General features: G+C 43.9%; 1 protein-coding gene across 1 annotated transcript in view; it reads right to left on the bottom strand.

The window, feature by feature from the left end:
- Nucleotides 1-21,240, bottom strand: part of galnt14 (UDP-N-acetyl-alpha-D-galactosamine:polypeptide N-acetylgalactosaminyltransferase 14 (GalNAc-T14)) — a 105,604-nt gene that overhangs the window by 32,053 nt on the left and 52,311 nt on the right. Inside the window, exons 4-8 of the mRNA XM_021612019.2 lie at nt 14,565-14,632; nt 14,253-14,318; nt 6,290-6,411; nt 3,150-3,237; nt 1,475-1,559 (exon numbers count right to left, since the gene is read on the bottom strand). Coding sequence (XP_021467694.2) covers nt 1,475-1,559; nt 3,150-3,237; nt 6,290-6,411; nt 14,253-14,318; nt 14,565-14,632 — 429 coding nt within the window. The remainder of the gene's footprint in view (nt 1-1,474; nt 1,560-3,149; nt 3,238-6,289; nt 6,412-14,252; nt 14,319-14,564; nt 14,633-21,240) is intronic.

Raw genomic sequence — 21,240 nt, forward strand, 5'->3', positions numbered from 1 at the left:
CAACGAGAAAGTACTGCTGCTTTGAAAGTTGATAAACTTGTAAGCTCACTTTTGAGAAAATGGCCCTTCAATGTTTTGGTACACCTACTGGAGAGCTCTTCCTGTCCACACCCACTCAGCATTGTTCACACCCTCTTAAGCTTTAGCTCCACCCATCTCATTAAGGGTTCACATCTGAGGCTAAACATAGTGAGTACGGTAATATACTTAACAACCAATGATTTCAAGACTAAATACTGGTTTATATTACGTCTATCGACATGTCTATCTATATACAGTGACATCATAAACATTCTTTTGTCGTCCGACATCAAACTTGTTGTAATTTTGTAAAAGTATAAACAGACAGTGGCCTGGTGGTCCAAAATAGTATAACTGGTGTATTTTAACACCAATAAACCCATCCGTTTACAAATGAATTTAGTATATGTCAATCTAGCAAACCAGGTAACTAAAAGCAACTTTGTAAACAATATTATGGTTAGTTTCTAGCTTGTTAAGTTAGCCGCCAATGTTTTAAATTGGGGCAACTGAGACACTCGTTGGCCTAACGTTATATCCTAATTTGACTTCAGTGCAGGTCATGTTGTTCTCCACATTACCGTCTCTGGTAAACACACACTATATCAAATAAAAGTTTATTTGTCACATGCCACAGGATACAGAAGGTGAAACGGTACAGTGAAGTGGTCGCTTGCATAGTGGAGTCTTTTGTTTAGACTTGTAGCTAGATAGCTAAACAATTTACCATCATTCCAACTCATAATGTTACTACCCTGCCTTAATTTTGACAACAGTATCAAGTATTTTCTTAGAAAATATGTTCCTTCATAGAAATGTGTGCCAGTGTTTTGAATATAAAAGTTGTTTATCTCTGTACCTGGAGAATAATTATTACCGGAAATGAACAGAGAGACTGAAAGGGAGAGAGAGAGATGTGTGAGAGAGATCAATCAATCATTCTAGCCGAGCATTAAAATGACCTGCCCTGGATACAGAGCCATCCGGGGCCAGGAGGATTAAAGATGATCAACTATTTTTGGCTAAAATAATGCAAAGGTGCTTTAACTGGCTGTGGTCCGGTCCCCTCTCTGATCTTCTCTGGGCTGCATCCTCATTAGCTGTGCTGCTGCTATCTCTGCAGAGATCACTGGTTTAACTGCCTCTTCCAGCTGCTGCTGCTGCCTAGTCCGCCTCTCCCTCTCTCCTCCCTGATGGACTGTTCAGATCACAGTGCAGTGAAAGGCCACAGGGAGAGACTTCATTCCACTGTTCCTCCACTCTGCTCCATCAGATGAAAAATAAAAAACATGGCTGCATGCTGCCAGCCACTGGACTTAGGAACGGAGGGATGAGCTGTCAGGCAGGCACCCCCTACTCCCCTCCTCTATCCCTCTGTCCCTATACTCTCTTCTCTTCTGCAGCCAGGCCAGACCGTCCCGTAATATCCGTCTTCATGCCTCCCTTCACTTACTTAATGGGTTCGGTGGGGTCAGCTCTCCTGGCTTTCTGCTCAGCAGACAACTGTTCCCACTTGAAATGTAGACTCCAGTCGAAGCCTGCAGCAGAGAGAGAGAGAGATAATCACAACATGAACTGGGAATGTGGGAGGGTGAGGGAGAGAAAGAGCGGGAGAGAGAGGGTAAGTCAGGGGAGGGGAGGATCAGGAGGAGAGCATTGCAGGTCAGAGAGAAGGGGACCAAACGACTAACAACAAAAGGATGATGGGAGGAAGGGGGTGAGAAGGAGGGTGGACTATGAACTATAATGGCGGGGTTGATTATAAAAACGCTGCAGCAGCCTCTTCCTTCATCACACGCTTTATTAATCTCTGGCAGAACACTGTCAATAATTACAACCACCATTCCTGCAACCATCTCCTATTTAATTACTCTAATGATTAATTATGGGCCCCAGCCCATTGGCTAATAGCTGATCTGGGCTGAACCTTGGGAATGACCTTTATCAGGCTTTACACAAGAGCTTTTAAATAGCCCTTCCCATCCTGTCCTGAGACAGACGCAGTGCCCTTGATGTCTTCAAATATATGCATGAGAGAGCCAATGAATATTTGTTCTATTAATAAAGTACGTGGGTGTGTGTCTGTTTGTGCACGTGCACATGTGTGTCTGTGTGCACGTCTTAGTGTGTCTGTGTAGGTGTCTCAGTATGTGTGTGTGTCACACCCTGATCTGTTTCACCTATCTTGTGCTGGTCTCCACCCCCACCAAGTGTCTCACGTTTTTTCCCCATTATCCCCTGTGTATTTATACCTGCGTGTTCCATTTCTCTGTTGCCAGTTCATCTTGTATTGTCAGGTCGTACCAGCGTGTTTCCCGTTTCTTTTTGTTCTCAAGTTTTTGTTTCTAGTCTTCCCGGTTCTGACCTTTCTGCCTGCTCTGACCCTGAGCCTGCCGGCCATCCTGTACCTGCTCCACTCTGACCTGGTTTACCAACTTCTGCCTGCCCTCGACCTGCACTTTGCCTGCCCCCTGTGTTATAATAAATTATCTTAGAATCAAACTATCCACCTCCTGTGTCTGCATCTGGGTCTTATCCTGAGTCGTGATATTGTGTGTGTGTGTGTGTGTGTGTGTGTGTGTGTGTGTGTGTGTGTGTGTGTGTGTGTGTGTGTGTGCAGGGGACAGAGAGAGGGTCTGATTTGGAGCAGACCCAGGAGTGCTGGCGCAGCAGTCTGCAGGCAGGCAGGGCTGGCTTTCAGTGGATCCATACGGCTCTATTGACACCACATCTTTTTCCTGTTATGAGCGATGGCTACATCAATAATTAAAACGTCCAATCTGAGAAGGCCTTGGACTATTATCCCCATTGGCTGTCTTATCCAGTTCTCTGGGAACACTGATTGGAGCTGTTCATCTGGCTGTGTGTGTGTGTGTGTGTGTGTGTGTGTGTGTGTGTGTGTGTGTGTGTGGCCTCTACTATCCAGTTAATGGAGACCTTGAAGCCTGGGGGAGGAAATGGAAAGAAGGAAGGGATGGGGTCAGGGATAAGGGATGAAAAGAGGGATGGAGAAAAGGAGGGTTGGACAGAGAGCTGGACAGATACAGAGATGGATAGAGACAGAGAGAGGGACATGGGTGTGGTGATAGCGTTGAGGACGGGGAGGTCAAGTCCTTGTCGCTCCATACCTCCACGGAGGTCAGAGGAAGCTGCTACGTAGGCGAAGGTATCCATGTTGATGATGTCGATCACTGGGCTCACCACACAGGTCGGGTCCTGGTGAGACGAGAGAGAGAGAGAGAGGCGGGAGTCAGAGACCATGTTCATAACTCACAGTAAGAGCCAATGGCACGATTCCTTATTTACAGTTCAGAAGCTGAAGTTAATGAAAAAGGTATGGGAGTAACGGGAGGCATTGATGTGCTACAGGGCACTGATTAAACATACATTATGTTCATACACTAGGTCGCCCAGTAGTGTGGATGATGTTTCAGTTAATGCTCTGGTGCTCATTCAGTCGTCATAGCCTTGTAGTCCTGAAGTCAAGGAAATAACCAGGGAAAATGTCCACCTTTAGGACATGTGATACATCTGTTGGGATGTGCTGATTAATTGCTGTTAGGGTCACTTGAAAGACATGATAGTGGCTTGGGGTCATTGTCTTGTCTTTCCTTCTTCCAGCTAAAGGAAAGTCCATCGATCAGTGTCTGATCAGATCAGACAGAGTGAAGAGGAGGTTAACAGGCGGTGTGTGTGAAAGTCATGTCTTGAAATAGTCTGCTCACACACCCATGCATGCCATGCACACGCACACCTGTCAGAACTCACAGACACACACACACACACACACACACACACACACACACACACACACACAGTCCCTCTCTCTCACTCACTGTCCCTCACTCACTGTCCCTCTCTCTCTTTCTCTCTCTCACTCTCACGCACGCATGCACACACGCACACGCACACGCACACACACACACACACACACACACAAACACACACACACACACACACACACACACACCCACACAGTGACAGGCAGCATCCTGGGCGGTCTGACCACATTATCTCACATTTGATTGGCTCGTCTGCTCTTCTTCAGACATTCACTTTCTCTCATCCCTCTATTCCCCTCCTCTCCCTCTTATATTTTCTCTCTGCCAAGGTGCTTTACCTTGACCAGCACCCATGCTTCACAAGACTGCTTGGGTACGTTTTCCATTTTCCATGAGACTGCTGAGTTTTCGATCCCTTTCAACCATTTCAATTGCAAATGATCTTCTGTTCTCAGACATTATGCGGCTCTGAGAGGAATGCTCCTTTACAGCGGCGTGGTGTGTCATGACTGTTATACATGCGTCTTTGTGCCTGCATTTACATAAATCAATAAGTAATACATTTAGAAATAGATATGTATATATGTGGATAGCGATGGATGACTCCCTCAGAACAAAATCAATTCTGTTTATTTTCAATATATTGATTGTTTGTAGACAAGAGCTTCCTGTATTAGTACATATATTACAAAACATTATGCTATGCCTCGCAGCGCCAAATCCAAAATAATGATGGGACGTTGAGAACTTAACGCTAGATATCGGCAGCCGCACCAGGGAATTAAGATGCAGACAGCACTTTGAAATCAGACATGCATGAAGGTTAGTATATAATTGAATATAACATGTAAGCTCCCCAGTATTAGGGGGGGGGGGGGGGGGGGGGGGTGAGTCACCCCTCTGTCTTAGCCTGGGGGAGAGGAAGAGTGAGGAAGAGTGAGGAAGAGTGCTGTTGGTGTAAGTTGAGGGAGGCACTTCTTCCAGATTAGGGGCAATCAGAGGAACAGCAGAAGGTAAACTGCCATTTCCTCCCCAGTCACAACACACTGAGAGCTGCTGGAGGGGTGGTGGTGGTCCCGGAGACAGTTCACAATGCTACAGTTACACACCAGCTAGGAGGGAGTTTTTCATTCATTCCTGGAGATATAGACATATACTGTATCAAAAAGAGAGAGTATGTGTAGGAGTCCGAGAGTAGGGTGGGGGGGTTCTGTTGATAGAAGTTCACAAAAAAACGGACAGTTAAGTCACCTGATAGAAATATGTTGTAAGAACAAATATGCATCAGAGTTCATTTTTCATCATGAATCTTGTTCTTGAGGCAGTTCTGCAGAGTGGTCACTAACTGGCACAGTCACAAAGTAACCCTAATGCCTAGCTGAATTTTTACAATATACAACATTTTGACTTTGCAGATGGCCTATCTAAGGGGAAATCGCTTAGTTCTGCCTCCATGACAAGACTCATGACAATAAACATCAACCTGCATTTTAAGGTTGGACTTATTCTCTCTGAAGTTTGCAAGTAGCTTTATTCTGTCTAGGAAAAATAATAGCAAATGAGTATATGAGAATGGGGTGTATTTTCTTTCTATTCTGGGAGATGTATCAGAAGGTGCAGATTAGATGTTGGAGGTGTGTGTCACTGCATGTACTGAACAGTACTGTTACTGTAGATGTAGGACCTTTATTTACTTTGTTTTGTCTTTATTTAGTATGGTCAGGGCGTCAGTTCGGGTGGGCAGTCTATGTTTGTTTTTCTATGTTTGGTTTCTATTTCGGCCTAGTATGGTTCTCAATCAGAGGCAGGTGTCGTTAGTTGTCTCTGATTGAGAATCATACTTAGGTAGCCTGGGTTTCACTGTTGGTTTGTGGGTGTTTGTTTCCGTGTGAGTGTTTGTCGCCACAAGGTACTGTTTCATTTTTTTTTGTAGATTTCACGTTATCGTTTATTGTTTTTGTTCGAGTGTTCATTTGTCTTTATCAAAAACAGTATGGACACTTACCACGCTGCATCTTGGTCCGATCCTTACTCCTCTTCAGACAAAGAGGAGATCTGCCGTTACATCAGTACCTGTACTGTTACTGTAGATGTAGGAGGTGTCAGTGCCTGTACTGTTACTGTAGATGTAGGAGGTGTCAGTGCCTGTACTGTTACTGTAGATGTAGGAGGTGTCAGTGCCTGTACTGTTACTGTAGATGTAGGAGGTGTCAGTGCCTGTACTGTTACTGTAGATGTAGGAGGTGTCAGTGCCTGTACTGTTACTGTAGATGTAGGAGGTGTCAGTGCCTGTACTGTTACTGTAGATGTAGGAGGTGTCAGTGCCTGTACTGTTACTGTAGATGTAGGAGGTGTCAGTGCCTGTACTGTTACTGTAGATGTAGGAGGTGTCAGTGCCTGTACTGTTACTGTAGATGTAGGAGGTGTCAGTGCCTGTACTGTTACTGTAGATGTAGGAGGTGTCAGTGCCTGTACTGTTACTGTACCTCCTTGATCCTCCGGAGCAGTGGGGGCAGCCAGTCCTTGTTGACCTCACAGTGACTGTCCAGGAAGGTCAGGACCCCAGCCTTCGCTGCATCTGCCCCACGTACCCTGGAGCGGATCAGACCTGGAGAGAGAGAGATCAGAGACAGAGGGGTCAAAGGTCAGTCTCATCCATAACGTCTGTCTGTCTGTCTGTCTGTCTCCAAACCCAACCACTGTATCTAAACCCAAACACCAATACTATCTGATCTCTAGATGATGTTGCTGAAATATACTCTCAAATACTCTGAACACAATGTCCCTTTATTGTCCACCTCATGCGTGGAGACAAGGGAGGTCTTAAAAAGGCCATTTGTGTCTGTTTATGACGCAATTACGGCCCTTAGACATGATGGTCTGAATGGGACATCACACTGTTAAGAGGTCTCAATGATTGAAGGACATTCTTTCCGGCTAAATAGCGAAATCAATAGTCTCTGACATAGGACAGAATGTCATTGTATGAAATTGTAGGACTCTGTAAGTTTCGCACTGCGCCGCGACTCCAGCCAATTAAAAATCCCATTTCATCCTCAATAACGCTTTATTTTCTGGATGGGTGAGCTCACCCTCCCCCCTCAACAGTTGCTAGTTGAAGGCTGACTGTGTAGCTGCCAGAGAGAGAGAGAGAGAGAGAGAGAATTTACTACTAAAGCTTGATAGAGACGACATGGCATGACAGCTTCTGCTGTTTGTAGCATTAAAAAGACAATCAAGTCTAAATGCCTCAAACCATTTACAATTTAGAGTGTGAGTTGAGGCCCCAGGGACTGTTAACTACACCCAGGCCCCTATACACACACAAGTTCATCAACACTGTAGTGGAACACTGAGGCTGGGTAATGAAACCTCCGGCTCCAGGAATAAACAGAGGACTGCCTAACTACAGCCTAACGATACCATTTGTTACAATCTAATTGTGGTTGTAATGATTTTTACACTTGATTAGGTATTGTCAGAGAGTCATTTCTTAGTTTTGTAGATGGAACCTTGGAAGTTGTCGTCTTGAGATTAGAGGTCTCTGCTTTTCATTAGCAGAGCAGGAATCTAATTACACACAATGCCTCACACACCTGTCTCACCACTACAACGTGCACAAGAACAGCTATTTCAAGGCTATTGATTTCAAATCATCATCCTATTCCATTAAAATGTGCTCCATCGTTAAAAGTCAGATCTGACTGCAGAGTGCATAAGAGACTAGCATGTTTATAACTTGCCAGCAAAAGCCTATCAGTCCCAGGGTCTGAAACAAAATGATAGCAAGACATAGCAGGACCTGGCAGCCAGACCTGTGATTGCAGAGCTCTAAAAATCCTCACCACTGCACACGCAAAACGGCCTGGAGGACTATCCATCAGTACAACGGCCAACCTGATGAGTAATCACAGCATGACAGAGGCCCGTCAAAATGGGTTCTATTAAACTGTAACACTGTCGTATATAAAAACCAGAACTCCCTTCACACCTCGCCCCCCTCAGCTCATCCTCCTCGTCCGCACCCTTCTCACCCCTACATCCATCCCCACAACCCCTCCAACCTTCTCACCTTTTTACTTCATACATTTTCACTGACATCCAAAAGTACTCGTTACATTTTGAATGCTTAGCAGGACAGGAACATTGTCAAATTCACGCACTTGTCAAGAGAACATCCCTGGTCATCCCTACCGCCTCTGATCTGGCAAACTCAGGAAAAACAAATGCTTTGCTTGTAAATTATGTAAATGAGTGTGCCCCTGGCTCCCCCATTTCCTGGTTGCTAAAAGTCTAATAGTTTGCCTAATTTCAGTTTATGTGACAAAACAAGCAAGTATAGTGTAGAGAATCATTGTACCATCTAAACCGCTGTGAAATATATTTTACATAACCAAAAATATTGTATTTTCAGCTATTTGAAGATGGTGTACTAAACCGACAGTAAAAGACCAAAAATGAAACTTAAGAATTGGGAAGCATAGATATAGCGAGCATAGAACAGATCTACCATTTCTTAGACTTGCTTTCAATGAGAATGACTGATATATAACGCGCATATCTATGTGCATTTGGTAGGGTCGCCCAAAAGGCTACATATTGCAGCTTTAAGGAATTGTAACTACTTTTGGTACTTAAGTATATTTTACCAATTACATTTACTTTTTATACTTAATTATATTTAAAACCAAACACTTTTAGGCTTTTACTCAAGTAGTATTTTACTGGGTGACTTCACTTTTACTTAAGTAATTTTCTATTAAGGCATCTTTACTTTTACTGAAGTATGACAAGTACTTTTTCCAACACTGCCAGTACCGAGTTAATGTGCAGGGGTTTGATATAGTTGAGGTAATTCAGGTTATACAGTATGTACATGTGGGTAGGGGTTAAAGTAACTAGGCAATCAGGAGGATATAATAAACAGAGTAGCAGCAGCTTATGTGAAGTGTGTGTGTGTGTGTGTGTGTGTGAGAGAGTGTGTGGGTAGAGTCTAGTGAGTGTGCATAGAGCCAGTGCAAGGCAAAACCTTAAAGATAAAGAAATAATTCATAAAGGAGGGGTCAATGTAAATAGTCTGTGTAGCCATTTGTTTAACTGTTCAGCAGTCTTATGGCTTGGGGGTTGAAGCTGTACAGGTACCTTTTGGTCCCAGACTTGGCGCTCTGGTACCGCTTGCAATGCAGTAGCAGAGAGAAAAATCTATAACTTGGGTGTCTGGAGTCTTTGACAATTTTGTTCATAGAGGGCCAATGTCAACATTATGCATGTCCATTTATCTGGGCTCAAAGTGGAGGAGAGATTGACTGCATCAATTCTTGTTTTTGTGAGAAATGCTCATGTTGAAAATCACAAATGTTCTGTATAATCAACTTACATATACTGAGTGTATAAAGAAAACAGGAACAGCTTCCTAATATTGAGTTGCACCCCTTTTGCCCTCAGAACAACCTTAATTAGATGTGCTTTGGGTGGTGGACCATTCTTGATACACACAGGAAACTTTTGAGCATGAAAGACCCAGCAGTGTGGCAGTTCTTCACACACTCAAACCGGTGCCCATGGCACCTAATACCATACCTTGTTCAAAGGATCTTAAACCTTTTGTCTTGCACATTCACCTTCTGAATTGCACACATACACAATCCATATCTCAATTGTCACAAGGCTTAAAAATCATTATTTAACCTGTCTCCTCCCCTTCATCTATACTGATTGAAGTGGATTTAACAAGTGACATAAATAAGAGATCAGAGTTTTCACCTGGATTCACCTGGTCAGATTATGTCATAGAAAGAGCAGGTATTCCTAATGTTTTGTACACTCAGTGTAGCTGTCACACCTTGACCATAGTTTGCTTTGTATGTTCTATGTTTTGTTTGGTCAGGGTGTGATCTGAGTGGGCATTCTATGTTGGATGTCTTGTTTGTCTGTTTCTGTGTTTGGGCCTGATATGGTTCTCAATCAGAGGCAGGTGTTAGTCATTGTCTCTGATTGGGAGCCATATTTAGGTAGCCTGTTTTGTGTTGGGTTTTGTGGGTGATTGTTCCTGTCTTTGTTTGTTACACCAGATAGGACTGTTTTCGGTTTTTCAAGTTTCTTGTTTTTGTATATTGTTCTATTTTCATCTTTATTAAAGATGTATCAAAATAACCACGCTGAGTTTTGGTCCGCCTCTCCTTCAACAGAAGAATGAAGAATCCCGTGACAGTAGCTCTAACAGACACACTTACCCCACCAGACATGTCACTAGGGGGTTTCTTCACAGACCCCAAAATTCAAGAAAATGTACAGTATTATATAGAGCCATGATTGCATGGAACTCCCATCTCGTAGAGTGCAAATCTGGTTTCAAAAAACAAATAAAGTAACACCTCACGGCACAATGCCTCTCCCCCATGTGACCTACCTTTTGTGTGTATGTACTGACATGTTAGTGTAACTGATAGATGCACACACACACACACACACACACATTAACACACACTGCACACTCACACATTATTATGATCGTCGGTGCCAGGCGCACCGGATCCAGTATCTCAGATCCAGTATGTCCGCCCTCCTGGGCTTTTCACTCACGATAGTGTCTAAGGTTTACCGAGAATGGTGCGACAAATAAAAAACATCCATTCTTTGGGTGAAAACAGCTCGTTGGTGAGAGGTCAAAGGAGAATGGCAAGAATTGTGCAAGCAATTCGGGCCACAAGGCGGGCCACAAACAAGGCGGGCCACAAACAGACAAATAGCGGCACAGTATAACATCTCGGAACGTACAACTCGTTGATCTTTATCACGGATGTGCTATTGCAGCAGACGACCACACTGGGTTCCACTCCTATCAGCTAAAAACAAGAACAAGTGGCTCCATTGGGCACACGATTTCCAACACTGGACAATTTGGGGGTATTTTTGGGGGGGTATTTTATTAGCATCCCATTAGCTGTTGCAAAAGTAGCAGCTACTCTTTCTGAGATCCACACAAAACATGAAACATGACATAATACAGAACAATAATAGACAAGAACAGCTCAAAGACAGAAGCACATACATTTTCAAAAGGCACACGTAACCTACATATCAATACATACACACAAACTATCTAGGTCAAATAGGGGAGAGGCGTTGTGCCGCGAGGTGTTGCTTTATCTGTTTTTTGAAACCAGGTTTGCTGTTCATTTGAGCAATATGAGATGGAACGGAGGTCCATACAATAATGGCTCTATATAATACTGTACACTTTCTTGAATTTGTTCTGGATTTGGGGACTGTGAAAAGACCCCTGGTGGCATGTCTGGTGGGGTAAGTGTATATGTCAGAGCTGTGTGGAAGTTGACTACGGAAGCAATATGGGATTTAAAGAGTGGAAAAACATTGCTTGCAACATGACAGCGAGTTCAGTTTACTTGAGTGGCCTGCGCAGTCCCAAGACGTCAACCCAATAGATTATCTTTGAGATGGAACGGGCTGTTCGTACAGTAGCATGAATGCACTGCCGTCCAATCTGCAGCAACTGCGTGATGCCATTGCGTCAGCATGGACCAACATCCCTGTGGAACATTTCCGACACATTGTAGCATGTCCCAAATAATTCAGGAGGCAAAGGGGGGTCCGACTCAGTACAAATACCTAACAACCTGGCCGGTGGGTGTGTATATACAGTACAACATTGTAGAATAATAGTGAAGACATCAAAACTATGCAATAACACAAATTGAATCATGTAGTAACCAAAAAAGTGTTAATCAAAATATTTTTTATATTTGAGATTCATCAAAGTAGCCACCCTTTGCCTTGATGACAGTTTTGCCAACCCTTGGCATTCTCTCAACCAGCTTCACCTGGAATGCTTTTCCAACAGTCTTGAAGGAGTTCCCACATAGGTTTATTTAGAATTCAAGGCACACCTAACCAGCAAGGCTCCCACAGCATTCTGCAGTGATACACCATCCCATTTGGTTTGCGCTTAGTGGGACTATCATTGGTTTTTCAACAGGACAATGACCCAACACACCTCCAGGCTGTGTAAGGGCTATTTGACCAAGAAGGAGAGTGATGGAGTGCTGCATCAGATGACCAAGCCTCCACAATCACCCGACCTCAGCCCAATTGAGTTGGTTTGGGATGAGTTGGACCGCAGAGTGAAGGAAAAGCAGCGAACAAGTGCTCAGTATATGTGGGAACTCCTTCAAGGCTGTTGGAAAAGCATTCCAGGGGATGCTGGTTGAGAGAATGCAAAGAGTGTGCAAAGCTGTCATCAAGGCAAAGGGTGGCTACATTGAAGAATCTCAAATATAAAATTCACACTACCAGTCAAATGTTTTAGAACACCTACTCATTCCAGGGTTTTTCTTTATTTTTACTATTTTCTACATTGTAAAATAATAGTGAAGACATCAAAACTATGAAATAACACATGGAATCATGTGCTAACCAAAAAGGTTTTAAACAAATCAAAATATGTTTTATATTTTAGATTTGTCAAATAGCCACCCTTTGCCTTGATGACAGCTTTGCACACTCTTTTGTGTATTTTGATTTGTTTAACACTTTTCTGATTACTACATGATTCCATATGTGTTATTTCATAATTGTGATGTCTTCAGTATTATTCGACAATGTAAAAAATAGTAAAAATAAAGAAAACCCTGGAATGAGTAGGTGTGTCCAAACCTTTAACTGGTACTGTATAGACACACAGACAGATATTTAAAAGTCTGTGATGTCTATGCTAATGTTTTAAAAGTGTGTAAATTGTAAAGTATTTTCCGACAATTTGTTGCCATTGGCAGCAACCACTCATATCTATCCCAGGCTGAGAACAAGTCAAGAAGGTACACTAGATTTGAGGTTTGTTTGCAAGAGGAGGTTTAAGATCTTTCAGGCATACTTGCACTGAATACAATGACAACTATTTATTTGTTATTTTACCAGGTAAGTTGACTGAGAACACGTTCTCATTTGCAGCAACGACCTGGGCAATAGTTACAGGGGAGAGGAGGGGAATGAATGAGACAATTGTAAACTGGGGATTATTAGGTGACTGTGATGGTTTGAGAGCCAGATTGGGAATTTAGCCAGGACACCGGGGTTAACACCCTTACTCTTATGATAAGTGCCATGGGATCTTTAATGACCTCAGAGAGTCAGCACACCCGTTAAACGTCCCATCTGAAAGACGGCACCCTACACAGGGCAGTGTCCCAATGTGGGATATTGTTTTTAGACCAAAGGAAAGAGTGCCTCCTACTGGCCCTCCAACACCACTTCCAGCAGCATCTGGTCTCCCATCCAGGGACTGACTAGGACCAACCCTGCTTAGCTTCAGAAGCAAGCCAGCAGTGGTATGCAGGGTGGAATGCTGCTGGCATAGTAGTGAACTACAACTAGTGAATACAACTAGTGAATAAACATATTTTGCAATAGCCTAGAATGACATATTTCAAGATACTGAAGACTTCAACAATGATCAAAACTGCACCCTGTCTTGTGTTATACAGTAAAGTGAGGTGGATGCTGTAAGATAGTATCCATATGCCTTGGTGTTATTAGGTGAAACTGGCTGCTTTTGGAGTCTTTTGGAGGTAAGATTGTCAGCCTGTGAGGTGAGATGGGGTTCATCTCCATTACCTCTATGCTGAACCCTCTGATCAGGGGAACTTCAAACGCCTGTGAGAGCTGGGGCTTGCGCACCTCTATCCACGCACAGCAATCTGCATCTCGTTACTGTCTGAGTTCACATCTCAGCATTTCAACATATATTTCACCTCAGACTGTATAATGTGCTGAAGCAGAGGCAGATAGCGTAGAGGGGTTTTAACTAGCAATCAGCACACGCTGCTTTTTAGTATTCCATTTTTTTTTAAATAAACTGTAGTCTATTACAACAGTGCTGTATGGCATCGTAGAAAAGTCCTCTGTGGAGTTATATAAAGGTGAAACAGGAAGCATCAACATGATAACCATGATAAATATGTTTCCTGAGCACCATGACTCATAGATGCAATATAATAGTGTTGCATTTGTGCTCAGACTATGTTCCAGTCAACCTTTTGATGTCTTGCTATAATCAAATCAATCTATTTATATAGATACACAGACAATTCCCACGTTGTCTAGATGGGATCACGGTGTGTCTGACACAAAAAGATCCAACCCTCTCGAGTCAACACATCCCTGAATCTGCTCTCTTGTCTCACAGCTGGTGCTTGAGCTTCTCCCTGTGGTCTAACATGAAATCATCTACTGTGGGATACTAGCGGGGAAACATCCTCCTCACAAAAACACTTGCATGAGGCTCTAACGCTGATCTTCCCTCTTAGGCTTGGCAAAGGCAAGTGGTGGTGGGCTCTAAGGTGTGTGTTCAAGTGGAGGACACAATTGTATATTGCACGGATGAAATACTCTCCACACACACACACACACACACACACACACACACTAGGTTACCTTCTCTCCTGTCATTCCGAAGACACTTTACTTTGGGCAACTTGGTGAGTAGAAGGCAGTCATTTGCTGAAAGGGAACATTTGATGCAGGGTGAGATGCAATGTTCATAAAACCGTCACCCACACAGTGCATGGAATTGGAATTCAATTGTAAAAAACACATTGACAGTGACAGGGGAAATCTTTTCAATCACTGATCCTTTTTCTCCGGCAGCTGAGCCAGTATGGGAGAGCTCATCACATCCATCTCCAATCCATTTCCTCCTGGAATCAGATCTATCTCTGCTCACAGCTGCTCTTCTGTTCTACCCACCATCCCCACTGTAGTCATCTACCAGGATGATCTCGTGAATCAGGTGGACTGGCGTCCTGTTCAGCACACTGCAAATGAAAAAGAGAGCGGCAGTAGTGTTAGAAACTATTGTATTTCTTTTAGACGACAATCTTTATAGAGCAGCAACCACTGAAATCTACTTTTCCCCCCGTGTTATGTGAAATGTTCTATTGGAAAAATGGAGAATGACATTATCGTTGTGAGAATGTATTACGGCTTAAATAAAATAACAATACTTCATTAGTTCTGGAGATGACTTGTTTTTTTTTCTATAACTATAGCCCCCAAAATGTAATTTGGATGATTTTCTATTACAAGGGTATGAGAAAATACAGGACCACTCATTTTGGCACCATCCTCTGACATTAGAATCTCTCACTATAAGAACCACACATAAATCTCCCTCTAATATTCTCTCCTCTCCTGGGGTACATGGCTGAACAGCAGGTGATGAGGTGAGGAGAGATGGAGGGAGAGGTACACCACCTCCCTCAGATTACTTCACCTTTAATCCCAGTCTGAATCAAGGCATCTACCCTCTCCTCCTCTCTCACAACGTATCTCTCTCTCTCTCTCTCTCTCTCTCTCCTGTCTGGGTGAGTAATTGGAGCGCTGTCAGGCTCGTAGGTCTGTTCTTCCATCGTCGCTGTGCATGCTGGACCCATTCATCACTCCATTCCCCCCTCCTCCTTTCCCCCTCCTCCTCCCTCTCTCTCTCTCTATCCCGCTCCATCCCGCTCCATCCACTGCCCCTGGATCCTCACGCCTTTATTAAGGCCACTGACAGAAATCCGTTCCTGGTCGTAACAGGTAAAGCTTTACAGCAAGACAGAGAGTCCTGATTCAGCCTCTAAGTGCAGCCTAATCAGGGGACGTGGATGACTATTGCCCTGTGGGTTATATCTAGAACAGCAGCAAAACGAATGATTGCTATAGACTTCTAGACTGTATTTCTTCTAGACTGCATTTACAACCTCTTTTTGTTATAAACAGTCTGTTTCATAGAAAGATATTGAAGTTAAAGTTGTCTTGAAAACATGTGAAGTACGTCATATAGCGTGTGAGTCAGTGGTACAAACACAATAGAGTTGAGTCTCATGTGGGAGTTCCAAGGCTGGGTCCAGCCCATCACTGATGTAGGATCAAAATCAATTCAAATCAAATCGTATGGGCCTCCCCGGTGGCGCATTGGTTAAGGGCGCTGTACTGCAGCGCCAGCTGTGCCATCAGAGTCCCTGGACTCGCGCCCAGGCTCTGTCGTAACCGGGCGCGACCGGTAGGTCCGTGGGGCGACGCACAATTGGTCTAGCGTCGTCCGGGTTAGGGAGGGATTGGTCGGTAGGGATCTCCTTGTCTCATCGCGCACCAGCGACTCCTGTGGCGGGCCGGGCGCAGTGCGCGCTAGCCAAGGTTGCCAGGTGCACGGTGTAGCCTCCGACACATTGGTGCGGCTGGCTTCCGGGTTAGATGCGCGCTGTGTTAAGAAGCAGTACGGCTGGTTGGGTTGTGTATCAGCCCATACAGGAGTTGTAGCAATGAGACAAGATAGTAGCTACTACAACAATTGGATACCACGAAATTAGGGAGAAAAAGGGGTAAAAAATAAATAAAAAAAATATAAAATAAATTCTAATCAAATCGTATGTCACATGTGCTGAATACAACAGGTGTAGTAGACATTACAGTGAAATGCTCACTTACAAGCCCTTAACCAGTAAAATAACAATAGCGGGGCTATTTACAGGGGATACCGGTACAGAGTACATGTGCGGGTGCACCAGTGTCGAGGTAATTGAGGTAATGTGTACATGTAGGTGGAGTAGCCTTAAGTGGTGATCTTTTACTAGGATTAAATTTCAGGAATTGTGAAAAACTGAGATTAAATGTAGAGTTGAAGTCAGAAGTCAGCCAAATACATTTAAATTCAGTTTTTCACAATTCCTGATATTTAATCCTAGTGAAAATTCCCTGTTTAATGTCAGTTAGGATACCACTTTATTTTAAGAATGTGAAATGTCAGAATAATAGTTGAGAGAATGATTTATTTCAGTTTTAATTTCTTTCATCACATTCCCAGACTTCCACAAGCTTCCCACAATAAGTTGGGTGAATTTTGGCCCATTCCTCCTGACAGAGCTGGTGTAACCAAGTCAGGTTTGTAGGCCTCCTTGCTCGCACACGATTTTTCAGTTCTGCCCACATATTTTCTATAGGATTGAGGTCAGGGCTTTGTGATGGCCACTCCAATACCTTGACTTTGTTGTCCTTAAGGCATTTTGCCACAACTTTGGAAGTTTGCTTGGGGTCATTGTCCATTTGGAAGACCAAGCTTTAACTTCCTGACTGGTGTTTTGAGATGTTGCTTCAATATATCCACATAATTTTCCTGCCTCATGATGCCATCTATTTTGTGAAGTGCACCAGTCCCTCCTGCAGCAAAGCACCCCCACAACATGATGCTGCCACCCCCGTTCTTCACGGTTGGGATGGTGTTCTTCGGTTTGCAAGCCTCACCCTTTTCCCTACAAACATAACGATGGTCATTATGGCCAAACAGTTCTATTTTTGTTTCATCACACCAGAGGACATTTCTCCAAAAAGTACGATCTTTCTCCGCATGTGCAAACCGTAGTCTGGCTTTTTTATGGCAGTTTTGAAACAGTGGCTTCTTCCTTGCTGAGCGGCCTTTCAGGTTATGTCGATATAGGACTAATTTTACTGTGGATATAGATACTTTTGTATCTATTTCCTCCAGAATCTTCACGAGGTCCTTTACTGTTGTTCTGGGATTGATTTGCACTTCTCGCACCAAAGTATGTTCACCTCTAGGAGACAGAACGCGTCTCCTTCCTGAGCGGTAGGACGGCTGCGTGGTCCCATGGTGTTTATACTTGTGTACTATTGTTTGTACAGATGAACGTGGTACCTTCAGGCGTTTGGAAATTGCTGCCAAGGATGAACCAGACTTTTGGAGGTATACATTATTTTCTGAGGTCTTGACTGATTTATTTTTATTTTCCCAAGATGTCAAGCAAAGAGGCACTGAGTTTGAAGGTAGGCCTTGGAATACATCCACAGGTACACATCCAATTGATTCATATTATGTAAATTAGCCTATCAGAAGCTTCTAAAGCCATGACATAATTTTCTGGAATTTTCCAAGCTGTTTAAAGGCACAGTCAACTTAGTGCATGTTAACTTCTGACCCACTGGAATTGTGATACAGTGAATTATAAGTGAAATAATCTGTCAAAAACTATAGTTTGTTAACAAGAAATTTGTGGAGTGGTTGAAAAACTAGTTTTAATGACTCCGACCTCAGTGTATGTAAACTTTCGACTTCAACTGTCCCTGGCCACTATGAGCGTAAGCGTTCTCCTGTTTGCTTATGGTGGTATACAGCTCATAGAGTGCGGTCTCAGTGCCAGCATCGGTCTGTGGTGGTATGTTGACAGCTTCAAAAAAGGTGAGAAGTCTCTCGGTGGATAGTGTGGTCTACAGTTTATCATGAATTACTCTACCTCAGGTGAGCTAAACCTAGAGTTCCATAGATATCGTGCACCAGCTGTTGTTTACAAATATACATAGGCCGCCGCCCCATGTCTTACCAGAGGCTGCTGTTCTATCCTGCCGATAGAGTGTATAACCCCCCAGCTGTATGTAATTAATGTCGACGTTCAGACACGACTCTGTGAAGCATAAGATATTACAGTTTTTAATGTCCCATTGGTTGGATATACTTGCTTTCATTTCGTCCCATTTATTTTTCAGCGATTGAACATTGGCTAACAGTACGGATGGCAAAGACAGATTAGCCACTAGTCGCCTGATCCTCTCAAGACACCCCGATCTCCCTCCACAAAATCTCAGTTTCTTTCTCCTGTGAAAGACGGGGACGAGGGCCTGTTCGGGGGTTTGGAGTAGATCCTTCCCGTCAGACTCATTAAATAAAAATTATTCGTCCAATATGAGGTGAGTAATCGCTGTTCTGATGTTCAGAAGCTCTTTTCGGTCATAAGAGACGGCAGCAGCAACATTATGTACAAAATAAGTTACAAACAATTCGGGAAAAACAGACAAAATCGTACGGTTGGTTAAAAGCCAATAAAACATCAGCCATCCTCTCCAGCACCATCATTACATTGGGCATTAACTATGAAACACTGACAGTCACAAAAACATCAAACACACTGAGAAAACAAAGTGTGTCCTTGAAAGTTAGTTTGTGAATATACTGTACTTGAATACTGTATAAAATATATTATTGATTGTCGTATAACCTCAAAATTAAATATTGACAGACATATTTCTAAACCATTTTTTTTTAAACAGCCCAAAATGGACAAATATTGGGCAATTAACAATTTCCAATAGCATACAAATGAGATGAATTGGTATCAATCCAAAACAAGGTTGTGTAATCGTTCCTGTCAGAACTAAGGGTACACAAATGATGTAGAATTACTACCCACAATCAAAAGGCCTGAGTTAGTAGAGCAGTGGAAATGTGTTTAATGTACATTGCGCTCTTAGAATGTCATTATATTGATTCCTGCGGTGTTTATGGGGCGGCTCTGCACTTTGAGCACAGCGACTTTGAAGCCCACACTCACCACCCAAACACAGGAGAGAAGCCCTTTGACTGCCTAATGCATTTCTGTTTCTCCTGATGCATTCCAAAATGCTTTTCATTTGGGGGGAAAAACGATGAGTAGGAGGAATACATTACGACCAAACACAGCATCAATGAAATCCATTGTGGCACATGCAGGAACAGGTGAGATTTGAAAAATAGCCTAATCTACACCATTTTCTCATTTATGTCATTTGTTTAGTACTGATTGTCATGAGTTTGTATTGCGGACGCAAGCCATTTACACAAGTTATGATGACCTACTTCTGCTCTTGTACTGTTTGGAACTCAGAGTGCCCCGCTCTCCAAACATGACTAGAATATAGCATCCCAGTGCAATATGTGGCCAGTGACTGTTTCCCCTGTAGTTTTCTCTACCTCCTGGGGCTATGAAAACACAGACAGATCTGTCCTTCCTACTACTCTTTCATATTGTTCCCCTCATTTCTTCTCCTCTACTTTCCCCTCTCCTCCTCTGTATTCATTCCCTCTACTTCTCCTCCCCTAACCTACCCTCTTCTCACATCCATATTATCCTCCCCTTCCCCTTTCCTCATCTCTCCTCTTCATCTCCTCTCCTGAACTATCGCTCCCAGCTCTGTCTGGAAGAGCAAGCTCCCAGCCTATTCCCCCTCCACCTCAGAGGGTTCTGAGGGCTGGATTGTGGTAATAGCCTCTGTCAGCACTAACACAAATCAAAGAGAGAGGCCCACGGCCTGCTTTTTAAACCCGCTCTGTATCAATGTTTGGTTCTGGCACAAACTGAGGTAAGAGAGAAGGGGGGGGGGGGGGGGGGGGGGGGGGGGGGGGGGGGATAGGCTAACAGACAGACAGGCTGAGGAGCCCTTGGTGGGCTATGCGTCAGGGGGTATAACTGGGTCTAACCAGCCCATGAACCCCAGCCAGCCTCAGTTTACAGGAAGGTGCCAGAACACACAGACAACCTTATTAATGTACAGAAACCTCAGAAGATTAGTGTTGTTGTTGTTTTTCCTATTATCTACATCACTGGTGGCGACGGCATGTGGCAGAGGGCTGAGTGAGGCTGAGGCTGTGTAATTACAGACAGGCAGGCCACCATGATGACACAAACATGCTGGCAGCCATGAAACACTGTGCTAATTAAACCCCACCCTGACGTCCCTGAGGGCCACGGGGAGGGTGTTGGTACTGTACCCCCTCAGGATGTCTTTAACAGCGTGATATGTGACTCTGAGTGCTACAGTACACTACCCTGGACAAAGATGTTCTGTAATGAGGAAGGCACACTTGTAGAGAGAGAGAGACGGTGTGTTCTGTAGATTAATTCATTATCAGGAAAGCAAACTTCCATTGGTGTTCTTCCATTGCTATTGTAAGGGACGGAGCCTGGAGCTAGAGACCATTATTTCCTGAGCCTGCAGAGTGGCTATAGGCACAATTACAAACTTTTTTTGCAGGAGAAATGAGTAATTGTGAAAAAGTTGCAAACAGACAAGTCGGCCAAAAAACCAAAGGGACGGGCAGGCTGAAACCTACTGGGAGGGATTGTCTTTTAATTGGTTGAAACTGCAGCGCTTTGAAAAAGGTTTGGGGCGGACACATAAACAGGACAGTTTTTTCCCCGGTGGAGTGGTGGTCAGGACTCAGGAGTCTTCTCTGTGTGATCATTAAGAGACAGCCCGGGTCTCTGCTGACTACTCAGCTGTAATGAGCTGAACCGGCTCCAGGAGACATTGGCAGGAGAGGGGAGGCCTGCATTGTGCTAAGGCAAGCTGCCGAGGCAAGCTGCTGACACCCAGGGACAGGTGGGGTGGCGGTGAGGCAGCTATGGGAAAGGTCAAGGGTCAGGCTGGGAAGACAATAGAGGGGTTTGGCACTTGGGTATCAGGATTAAATGGAGAGTCCTTATGAGTCAGGCACAGGTCTGAGAGCAAACGGACAGTGACCTAGTCCAGGGTCAGTAACAGGCAGTGGTTACGCGTCATTCAGGGAAGGTAGGGCAGAGCTTTTTTTTGTGTGCCTGTTTTGTATGTTATTTTT

Source organism: Oncorhynchus mykiss, chromosome 8, assembly GCF_013265735.2.
Source record: "Oncorhynchus mykiss isolate Arlee chromosome 8, USDA_OmykA_1.1, whole genome shotgun sequence".
Taxonomy (NCBI): domain Eukaryota; kingdom Metazoa; phylum Chordata; class Actinopteri; order Salmoniformes; family Salmonidae; genus Oncorhynchus; species Oncorhynchus mykiss.